Here is an 11,725-nt window from a genome sequence, read left to right as displayed (position 1 = left end):
AAGAAAAACTATTTTCTAAAATCTTTAACGCAAGTGCCAATCAATGATTATTTTGGTAGTATTGTTTTAAATCTTTTAAAAATTTAAAAAAAAAGAAAATTAAAAATTCTAACCGTGAACATAATTAATATTTATTTAACCATATAACAAGAAAAATAAAACTATTACAACAAATCATATTTGGTTTCGCTTTATATGTACTTACAACATTAAAAGGACTGTCCACAACAAAAACAAATAGCAAATTTGTTTTTGTTGTGGACAGTCCTTTTAAAAAAACAATGGTTATACATTTATTTTTAAATATAATCCATTCCTTCCCAAAATTATTTCTTTATTAAGTAATTTAAGTTTAAGTTTGTTTAGGCCTCTCACCAGCTTGAAATAAATTAATTTTGTTTAAAAATTGTACATATTTTTAAAATATTTGTATGAATCTTCAAGTCTTTAGGTTGAATATTTCCTACTAAAATGTAGAATGTAAAATAAAGCCATATTTTCCAATTTAACAATTTTAAGAAATAAACATAGAATTAATAAAACAATGTATAATATTATTAATATATACTTAACATAATTTTGATTATCATATAAAGTGTAATCTGTAAAATATAAACATTTTAAATCTAAAAGCATAACAATGAAAAATAATCACAATAATAAAAGTAATTGATAATAAAAATGCTTTTTTATCATGCTTAAATGCTTTGAGGTAAATTAAATATTATAATAAAAAAATTATAGAATAAGGAGTAGATTGTTTTTTTTTGTTATATAAAAATTACAAATCTGCTGCCTTTCAATAACTACAATCTTATATAACTAAAAGCATACAATTTTTATATTCTAAAAGTAGAAAAAGTTTACTTTAATTATTAATTTTCTGTACAAAAATAGATTTATAAAAAACATGAATTTGTTAAGAATCAAAGAATCTTTTTTATATCACAGCTGTTTATACTAGATTTTAAGACTGAGCTAATTAACAATTTAATTGAATAAGGGTTTACTACAATAAATTGAATAAAAAGCTAAGATTTTATCTAGTATTATTTATATATCCATTATTAAGGGTATCCAACAAAACTGTTTATTAAACATATAAAATTCAATTAAGATGAAATGTTTGGTTTATTTAAAGTAGCATTTTTTAAATAACTAGAAATATTTTGTAAGGACGTTCAAGCTTTCTATTTTAGAGGTTGAAAAAATCTCTTTAAGGGGTAGAGGGAGCTAATTTAAATTTCAAGGGGGCGAGGGAAGGTAAAAACACATTTTGGGTAAGAAATTTAAAAAAAAACAATTGAAATTACTTTCAGGGGGGGGGGTCAGTGCTCTGCTCGACCTACTTAATTCCTAATCTTTTAAGGGTCACAAATATTTTCATAGAAACATGTTTTCAAAACTAGATAAATCTCAGTCTTTGATAGAATCACTTTGATATGGAATTACATATTACTTAATATTTTCTTTTTGTCTCATATAAAATGATATAAATACATTACAAAGATGACATTAGAATCATTAATTAATAATAATTTTTTAACATTACTAATCATTAACCACCAGCTTATTTTCTTTTGGAATGTTCAAACTAACATAAATAATTTTTAACCTGACTTAAGCCACTGTTCCTTATGGTACAGGGCTTTCCGCCGCCTTTGTTTGATCCGTCTATGGTTAAATCCCCCCTGTATTATAACATTATTGCTACTTAAAAGTGTCTTTTCATCATGCATTTGATTTTCAACATAACTGCCTTGTTTCAAGCTGTTGTGAAAAAATGATTCAACATTCCAGCATGAAACTCTATCGTACACTGAGCTATTGCTCATCTCATATTTGTTACAAAAATTAACCAATGAGTAGGAAGCTTCTTTGATGTTATACATTGGATTTTTGTATTGGTAGCAACAATTTGATAACAAATGATGCCACGAGATGTCGCTACTAAAAGTTGTTTCAATTTCTGCATAACTTGAACAATCAGTAGATTTCCTAGATTTTAAATCAAACATTTTCCCAGATTTATTTTGCTTGAAGGGTAGACTGCGTGGTGGAGGTAGAGGCGGGGGATCTAGTCGTAATACCGCCGTTTTACCGTCAAGGCAACGGCGGTACTGGTTGTGTTGGTGCTATGGAACATATTCCACGTAGTTTTCGGGGACTAGACCAATTTTACCGTTGAGGTTGCCTTCTAACCAACCTGGCTCTAATGAAGGTCTCACTAAAAAAATAAAAGAAATCAATTGGTTAATTAGTGATTTTTACTCATAAAAAAGTTTTTTTTCTGAATATTAGTAGGAATTTCTTTAATACCATGCTTAAGTAAAATTTAATATAGACAGACATCCTACTTCTTTGGCAGATAAACATCTTATTATTGCGTAGAACGACTGGTAATTATTACGGAAGAAGTAAAATCAAAAAGACATGATAAAACTTAAAACTCAAATTATAAATCCATCACTATGATTTAATATTGCCTCACCATTAGTAATGATTTGATTTGGTTCAAAAGAAAGTTCAGTTTCATGTTCCCCCACACAGGCGTACAAAGTCTTGACCTTGCGGAGTTCCGCAGGCTGCATACCTGGAACCCCGCGGGGTCCACCCACAACACCTAAAAAGAATTATACCCAGTCATATATACTTCACTAAAGGCTACTCTCCTAGACGCCTCTAGAAGCATTTGAGAAAAGTGGGGAAAGAGGGGTTGGTTTTTTTTTCTTGTCGATTTCTTTTTGGAGAGTTGAGTTATCCTCCCCAAAAATACCTTCACGAAACCTACGAAAAGCTCTACTGTAAATTAAAACCATTATCGGTTCAGCGGTATACAATATTCTTTGCTACATAGACAGACAGATAGACATCTTGTTACTTTTATATAAGAATAAGGTGACACTTTGAATTCACATGAAAAAATCCTTATACTAAAGTAACAGGATGTTTGTTTGTCTCTGTGTCTGTACCGAAAGATCTCGCTAACCACTGAACCGATCAGGTTCTCCTTACCACGGTAGATTCTCATGGGTCCCGGGAAGGTTTATAACTATTTTGGGGGAAGGTAACACCACCCTCCCAAGAGAAATGACAAAAAATCAATTTTTTAATATATGGGAGACTTCAACGTAACATAAAGAGGTATCGTACGTAAAGAATTATCGTAGAGACTTTAACAAACAAAAACATTTAAAGTGCTACTAGAGGCCTCTAGAGGCGTAGCCGCTAGTAAGAATAAAAGCAATGTAAGTTGTTTTTAGTTATGCAACAACTAAAAAAGAACCTTACCATAATTATCCAAAGTTCCTTCTCGACTTGAATTAGAAGCCAATGAGTCCGTACTACTACTGCTTGACCTAAAATAAAAAGCCAATGAGTCCGTACTACTACTGCTTGGCCTAAAATAAAAAGCAAATGAGTCCGTACTACTACTGCTTGACCTAAAATAAAAAGAAAAAAATTAAATGCCTATAAAAATTAGGTATCTGGATCAATAAATATATAGCTTTGATATTATTGATTAAATAATACATAGGACAACAAAGTTTTTAAAGCAATGGAGTCCTCTTTCAGAAAAGGGTGATAGAACCTCTTTCTAAGTTTTCACTTTAGTTATTTTAAGGTTTCCCTCAATCTGCCTATTCGTGCACAGAACCCCTAAAATAAAATTCTAAAAGATGGATTGTCTGTTAAGGAACAGGTTTAAACATCCAGCTGAATTTAAAAGCTATAATATGACGATTTAACTAAGGCTTACACGCGGCGGCCGAACCCTGCCTCTTACCTATGAGTTGTGCTTGTTTCATATTCAGACAAATGTCCGCCCGTAGTTCCACTAGCAGCTGTCACAGTTGAAACAGCTGCGCTGCTAACAGCTGATGCACCAGACAACTGAGACAGAACCTTAAGTTAACTTTTACGAAAAAATATCTACCTAGTGAATCGTTAAAATTCTTCGTTTTATAAAGGTAGTAAAATCAAAGATTTTAAAGAGTACAATAACTATAGATATTTCACAGTTCATTATGTCTAAAAAAAACTGTATTTTCCCTGGCAATTTACAGTTTGACAAAAAGAAGTATTTTTAAAAATGTAAGATCACTTAAAAGTTATTTAAGGTTTAGTCCCTGTCTGGATAAAGGCTTGGAAGGTGTATTCAGCTGTTGTTGAAGATCATGAACAGCTGATCCTGATATCTGATGATGCGGCTTCTGCTGCAAGTTATGGGTTCGTGCTGAAATTATAATTTAACAAAGTTAGGCTTAAAAGACAAAAATAGGAATATTGTTAAAAATTGTATGTATATAAAACAATTAATAGCCTCTACAAGATGTATCTCTGGACCTAATCTTGCTATTAAAGTTTATGATTAAGCGGCCAACCGTCATACATACAACCAACATTTGGATGACTTGAACCTGTTTAGGACTAATGCATTCTCCATTCTCTAACTATTAATTATGGTAATTAACATCTTTAGTAATAGCACGGGCCGAGAATCGAACCTTTCATCTATCCAAAAACGAGCGGTTACGCTACTTGTTATGCTGTTGTTATTGAAAAACTTTGTATGAAAACTCTTAATATACTGAAGTGTCTCAACCTACTCCTAAGTGTCTCATACTCTACGACTTAGATCCAAGTTCTACGAGAGTATGTCCAATCAATCAATCAAAACATTATACCTGGTGTCCTGTTGTACCAAGGCTGCTGTTGTTGAGGGCTGTTTGATACCTGGTACAAAATTTATTCATTAATAATATTATAAAATTTCTTCACAATTTAAAAGCAGTGTCTAAACTTTTCAATAAATAAATTTAATCTACAACATAAATACCTAATTATTGGGAAAGTACACCAATTTTTGGATCTGGCGAAACGTCATATCCTTTACGAAACTTGGATTTAATCAATTAAAGATTTGTACCTGTAACTGTTGTTGTGCCTGTGGAATATGATGGGGCGGAGTCTGTTGTGCTGCGGAGGGGGTGTGTCCACCACCAGGGGTGTGCAGCCCAGATACGGATGTATTCAGACTACCACTTGGAGACCTAGCAGTATCATAAATTAGTTATATGGCCTGTACGAAAACAATGTGTTAATACACATTACTGCATATTTCCTACCTTTTAGGAAAAAAATTATCATTTAAAATAACCATATCAATATAAGTTGAGTGTTGACTGTATAAATAAATATATAATATTCATTTATTATTGATGTTCTATTTATGTATGTAGTAAACCCAAAAATAATAAATCTTACCTATCTAAATAAATCTAGCAACCTATTAAGTGTACTGATAAAAGTTGGATTTTCTGCTTGTAGAAGTACAACACTTTGATTTAATAATGATCAAATAGAAAACTACTAGCAGTAAAAGGGCTATTTAGTATCATAATCTTCAATCAAATATACTTTCCATATAAAAATAGATTAATAGTTTAGAAACCAATAAAACAGAAGAAAGACATACGTAACATAAGAAAAATCATGTAAGAAAATCTGCCAAATTTTACCTGTGGGGGATAAGATTAGCCACCGAGCCGCTTAAGCTACTGCTACTGCTGATACCAGACGTTGACATTTGATGCGGATACTGGTGGCTGTTCAGCAGCTGCTGATTATTATTAGACTTTAAGGTTCTTTCCCAGGTTGCATACGCTGAACTGGGTGTCGAACTTCCACCCCCGCCACTGCCGACGTTAGTTATCGTCGATTGGTGCATCAATTTCGGCCCGTCTTTAATGACAGCTGTAGTCAGCGTGGGATGGTGGTGAACATTACCCCCGCCTTGCGGCGAAACCTGCTGCGAATTGCCGCCGTGGTGAGCCGGCGGCGGAGGAATATAGGGCGGTGGCCGACTTGACGGCGACGTTTGGGACGTGGACGTGTTGCTGCTCGACGAGGGCGTACTGATAGCCGCCATAATTGGCGTAGTGCCCATGGAGGGGGTGAACACGTGTTGGGAATGGTGGTGGGGGTTGGTGGGCGTGGACAGGTGGTGGTAGGATGCGGGGGTAGAGGTTAGGCTAGGATGGGGGGAGGAGTGCGAGTGGGCAGGCTTTGGGGGAGCTGTAAAACCGGGTTTTGTCCTAAAAACATTTTAAAAATTTAAAAAAAAAATTCTAATCCTTTAACTTAATTGGTAAGAAATTGTCAATAAATGTGAATAAATTAATTATGTTTAAAACCTTACATAAATATTTAAATATTTTCATAATCATGAATAGTTATTTATCGCATCGTACAGACAGCTTTCCGCGGATATTACAATAATAAATTTTAAGATTAAAAATAGTATAGTTAGCCTCGAGGGACCGAAGTCCTGAGCAAATAAAACTGGTATCAATTTTATGATTTTTATTTCATTATCCGAAAAAATGGTCCGTAATACGTTGCTATAAATTATTTATCAGTATGGCTGAAAACCGGTTAAAATCCAACAAATGATATTAATCGGTTTCGAAGCTATGTTACAAAATGACATTTTTACCTCAAAATAGTCTCCCAATTGGAGATAAGTATTTCAACGACGACATTTGCAAACTTGATGTCCATAATTGCGGCTACAGTTTCTTCCTCTGCCCGCAACAGAGTCGGACCAAAGCAAACACCAAGGTTTGATACGGTCATCAGGTTCTAAACAACAAATAAATTAGCATCAAAATTTTGAAATAAGCCTTACGGTTAGATTTTTTCTCTAAAGAAATCGGTTACATTTAATCTTTATGCCCAACCCCTACAGGAAACTTTACCCTATGGGGCTATTCTTAACCAGTATCATCTAACCTAAAGTAAACATTTATTTCAAAATATGTGGTTGGAGTTCTAAGCTCGCTAAACACTTGAACGAAAACTATCCTTTTGGCATTTTAGTCATGTAAGGGGGGGGGGGGACATTGGGCTGTTTATTACACTAATCCCCAAGTTTTATAATGTTTTCTTAATCGTTGGCTTAACAACTTTGGGTAGGTACTTTTATTGAATTTTGATTGGTTGGTTCACTAAGTTGAATTTTCAAAAGTTTCAACCACTAATTGCAATTTACAGAAGGGAAAATTTGTGTGTCATTATTGGGGATGTACATCAATTTATCTCCTTTTGTCTTATCCCATTAGATCCCTACATAAAAGTGTTATAAAGTTTGCTCACCTTGTCAGCTTTGGAAGCAACTTTCTCAAGATGAGGTAGGAGGTGTTCTAACATTTGTCTGTGTACAGCTGGCAGCAGATGGACTAATCTGTGTACCTACAAATATAATATTAATAAAAAGGGATATTTCCATGAAAGGTTTTAACATATATCAGTAAACAGGTGGTAGCAGATGGACTAATCTATGTACCTACAAAGGGGGGGGGGGGGGCGAAAGTGACACTTTTTGAAACCAAAACTAAGAGTCAACAAAGGAACTCAACTAAAAAAAGGGTTACAGGTCTGAGATTTTGCATGGCAGTTGCTTTATAGGGGTACAATATGGAACTGTGAAGAAACGGCGGCGCAACCGCCGAAAACCGCCGTTTCCCGCCGTAATTTTTGTTGCCTTTTCTCGGCGGTTTTCGGCGGTTGCGCCGCCGTTTCTTCACAGTTCCATATTGTACCCCTATAAAGCAACTGCCATGCAAAATGTCAGACCTGTAACTCTTTTTTTAGTTGAGTTCCTTTGACTTTTAGTTTTGGTTTCAAAAAGTGTCACTTTCGCCCCCCCCCCTTTAATACTAATAATATTAATTAAAGGGATATTTCCATGGAAGGTTTTAAAATATGGCTGTGTACAGCTAGTAGCAGATGAACTTATCTATGTATCTACAAATATAATATTTATAAGAGGGATATTTACATGAAAGGTTCTAACATATAACTTTGTACAGCTTGTAGCAGATGGACTAATCTATATAATATTAATAAAAGGGATATTTCCATGAAAGGCTCTAAAAATTTTCTCATAAAAATCTATTATAGGATTTGTTTTGTATGTCAAGTGTCTATTTGTTTCATAGTTTTAAAAAAAGCTAAACTTAATGTAATAGCAAATTTACGACTATTTCCATAATAGAACAGTATTTTTAACTAAAAATCAACCACCCACCCCAAAAATATTTATATTGTTAAACATATAAAATAACTAGAGATATCGTAAAATAACAAAATTAAAACGTATGTTTAATAAATCTTACAATGAAAAATATTTGTAATATGATTTTAATTTTAAAAATATTTTCTGTTTATTTGAATATTAATCATTGAGGTCATAGTTCTCATTTTATTATGACAACTGAGAGAAAATCTCAATAACAATTATAATTTACTTAAAAAAAAGTAAATGGGTGTGTACAGAAGAGATGTGTAACAACGATTAAAAAAGTAGAATTTACTAGTCCGTAATATGGAATTTGTACATGTCAGTCAGGTTTTAAGCTATGTTGCAGGAAGTTGATAATGTTCTTGGGGAAAAACTAACATAAACCTGTTAACCTATAAGTAGTGTATAGTGTATGTAATTTGGCCTTAAAACAAGTGATACATATTATATCGCCATTTACTATGGGTTAGTTGTCAGTAATGGTCGAAAAGAAAAGTTAAATAGGATCAAACTTATGAAACTGTGTTTATGAGTATGACAGAAGTAAACGTGTATTTTTAACAGTGGGTAAAAAAATATTGCCAATTATACACAAAAATAACAAAAACACGCCCATTTTTGTCATAAACACAGTGACTGTATTTTTGCTAGTTGTAAAAGTGGCAGCGACCCTGCCATACTCTCAAAAACCAACAATGATTAAACCAACCTTTTAAGAAGTTTTGATGAACCAATTTCCAGTTGAAAGAAAACCTTACCTCTCCTAATCTGCTAGCATAAGAGTCGTACTTGGCAGCTTCTATAAACTTTTGATGCAGCTGGAAGGACATCAAAGGTTCTGAAAAGGTATGAATCATTATAATAGGATTTCCATGAGAAGGAATAAGATAAAATCTGTGAAATCTAAAAATAATCTTAAGATACTTAGATACTCGCCCTTTCATTCTCTGAATTATTTAAAAATATTAATTTAATACAAAGGGGGGGGGGCGAAAGTGACACTTTTTGAAACCAAAACTAAGAGTCAACAAAGGAACTGAACTAAAAAAAAGGGTTACAGGTATGAGATTTTGCATGGCAGTTGCTTTATAGGGGTACAATATGGAACTGTGAAGAAACGGCGGCGCAACCGCCGAAAACCGCCGTTTCCCGCCGTAATTTTTGTTGCCTTTTCTCGGCGGTTTTCGGCGGTTGCGCCGCCGTTTTTTCACAGTTCCATATTGTACCCCTATAAAGCAACTGCCATGCAAAATGTCATACCTGTAACCCTTTTTTTTAGTTCAGTTCCTTTGTTGACTCTTAGTTTTGGTTTCAAAAAGTGTCACTTTCGCCCCCCCCCCTTTCAACTAGCAGAAAAGATGATGGCAAAAGTTTTTCTAGAGTTGCCATATCCTATCCTGTTTAAAATATGAAGGAATAGTTTTTACCTGGAAGATTTCTAAGGAAGGTTTTGATTGCTGAAGTTATTGTTTTCGTTTCTACATTATCTAAAAAAAAATTATCATGTCATTATTTAACAATTTTATATTATTTAAATTAGATTAGATAAGATTTATTATCATATGGAAATTATCATGATTTTGACAGATGGATATCCAATTTTTGCCTTGAACCATTATAAATTATTCCAACCATTTTACCCAATCCCCTCCCCTACTACTGGATGAAAGAACTGACCAATAATTTATGTCAACGTTAGCAACCTAAATTGACGACAATTTTTCCCCAGTCATATTATCTACGTATATTCTATATCCTTTCTTGAAGTATAATAATAATCAAATGCAATTACTGATTAAAGAGAAGCTGCACTTTAGTATTTAATAACAATAATATTAAAACATTTGCCCTAGATTTCTATAAATATTTATGTAAATAATAATGTAATTGAATATGTAAAATATGTATTTAGAACTTTTGTGAATCCTTTAATGTTTTTTGGACCCCCCCATTTTAAAGTTATTATAAGAGAAGCTCTAGTTCTTATTTGGGAAATAAGCTTTTTTTCAGGGATCTTAAAAGACAATACAAAGGCCGATAAATTGATGTAGATCCCCATTGATGATGCACAAAATTAGCCCTTCTGTAGATTACAATTATAGATTGAAACGTTTGTATACTCAACTTCTTGAAACAACCAATAAATATTCATAAAAATTCAATGAAAGTCCTCAAAGTTTTTAAGCCAACGTTACTATATTACTGTGGAGACTAATGTTTATTTGTGGTTCATTAAATAGTTTGAGGGAAATTGCCTGGAACATTTGTATAATTATGGTTTTAGGATCTAAGGTTTCAATTAAACAAGAAAATATGATATTGTGTTTGCACTTATATCATAACCAGGATCCCCCCCTCCTCCTTCTTTAAAAATTTCCTACATATATACAGAGTATTCTTATCTAAAGGGAAAAAAGAAATGCTTTAATTAATCCACTTACCATTGACAGAAATTAATAATCAATATCTTAATTTCTTCATTGGCTTGGGGAGTTTTGTACCAATATCAAAATATTGATTTTTAATTTGTCAATGGTAAGTGGGTTAAATTAAACAATAATTTAGTTCCTTTAAAAAAAAAACACACTGTTTATATGCAAACCCCTGTTTTTATTCAAATATCTATCTAGATTCTATATCAAAACAGTATATTGATACATATTAGTAGCACCGAGCAAACAAAAATTTATGGACAAAATTTTAGAGTCAGGTTTTACTTGTCATTTTTATTGTAAATTTTAATTCTTGTCTGAGAATCAAAAACACTTCTATAAAAATAATAACAGGATCTCTGTGTACCGAGGATCTCGCAAACCGCTGAACCGATATGGTTCTCCTTTACATTGTAGTAGGTTCTCTTAGGTGGTTAGAATCCCTCGAGGCCTCCAGGGGCGTATAGGCAAGTAAGCAATAAACAATAGTGGTTTGCTAACAATTTGGAATCTATTACCAACCCCCCACCCCCGTCCCTAATATGAGAATGTTACCTAGATTAAGTTTCTCCAGTTTTCTTCTGTCTAGCCCAGAATTTAAAAGTTTTGTGACCTTACTCGCGACTCCGACCACTCGGTACAAACCTTCCTCCTCCAGTCCTGAATATAATTGTTCTTGTTAGTTTTAAGTTAATTTTTCAGGGAGGGAGGATACAGTGGACTGTAAATTACACTGGTACCCAAAGTTTTATAACTACCTTTCCTTTTTAGTTAGCTTAAACATTTTGGATACTTTAATTGAATTTTGATTGGTTGGTTCGAAACTTTTAGTTTTCAACCTTTAGTTTTAATCAGAAGTAGTATTTTTTTCTATCATTACGTAGGTATGTATATCTGTTTGTCCTGCAATGCTTTATTCTTTTAGTTTCCATAAGCTTTGGTAGGTCAACTCATACCCAGGAATAAGAAATAGGATGATAAATTGGTGTTTATTCCCAATACTCATTCCCATACGTTAAAATTGAAAAGAACGGACATTGATAAGTTTGAACTAACCAATCTATATTTAATAAAAATGCCCAAACTGTAAAGACAAGAAATAAGAGAACTTGCTAGGAAAAATTTGAGTACAAATGTAATTTACAGTCCATTGTCCCCTCTCTCCCTGTTTGGTTTATAACTAATAAAAATACAGTCAAACATCAAA

The 11,725-nt window shown here is 33.0% G+C and overlaps 1 protein-coding gene across 3 annotated transcripts in view; it reads right to left on the bottom strand.

Moving 5' to 3' along the window:
- Nucleotides 1-115: 115 nt before the first annotated feature.
- Graf (GTPase regulator associated with FAK) overlaps nt 116-11,725 on the bottom strand; it is a 62,973-nt gene continuing 51,363 nt past the window's right edge. For all 3 annotated transcript variants that reach the window (XM_080179392.1, XM_080179393.1, XM_080179394.1), the window contains 13 exons: nt 11,074-11,178; nt 9,514-9,573; nt 8,845-8,924; nt 7,159-7,254; nt 6,500-6,645; nt 5,523-6,098; nt 4,931-5,054; nt 4,689-4,737; nt 4,134-4,237; nt 3,788-3,897; nt 3,292-3,359; nt 2,492-2,623; nt 116-2,227 (listed from right to left, as the gene is read on the bottom strand). In XM_080179392.1, the coding sequence (XP_080035518.1) occupies nt 2,136-2,227; nt 2,492-2,623; nt 3,292-3,359; nt 3,788-3,897; nt 4,134-4,237; nt 4,689-4,737; nt 4,931-5,054; nt 5,523-6,098; nt 6,500-6,645; nt 7,159-7,254; nt 8,845-8,924; nt 9,514-9,573; nt 11,074-11,178 (1,742 nt within the window). In that variant the 3' untranslated portion in view covers nt 116-2,135. The remainder of the gene's footprint in view (nt 2,228-2,491; nt 2,624-3,291; nt 3,360-3,787; nt 3,898-4,133; nt 4,238-4,688; nt 4,738-4,930; nt 5,055-5,522; nt 6,099-6,499; nt 6,646-7,158; nt 7,255-8,844; nt 8,925-9,513; nt 9,574-11,073; nt 11,179-11,725) is intronic.

Source organism: Acartia tonsa, chromosome 12, assembly GCF_053477335.1.
Source record: "Acartia tonsa isolate MP-2025a chromosome 12, ASM5347733v1, whole genome shotgun sequence".
In the NCBI taxonomy this organism is placed as follows: Eukaryota; Metazoa; Arthropoda; class Copepoda; order Calanoida; family Acartiidae; genus Acartia; species Acartia tonsa.
The sequence above is the reverse complement of the archived record's forward strand: the minus strand, read 5'-3'. Positions and strand labels throughout refer to the sequence as shown.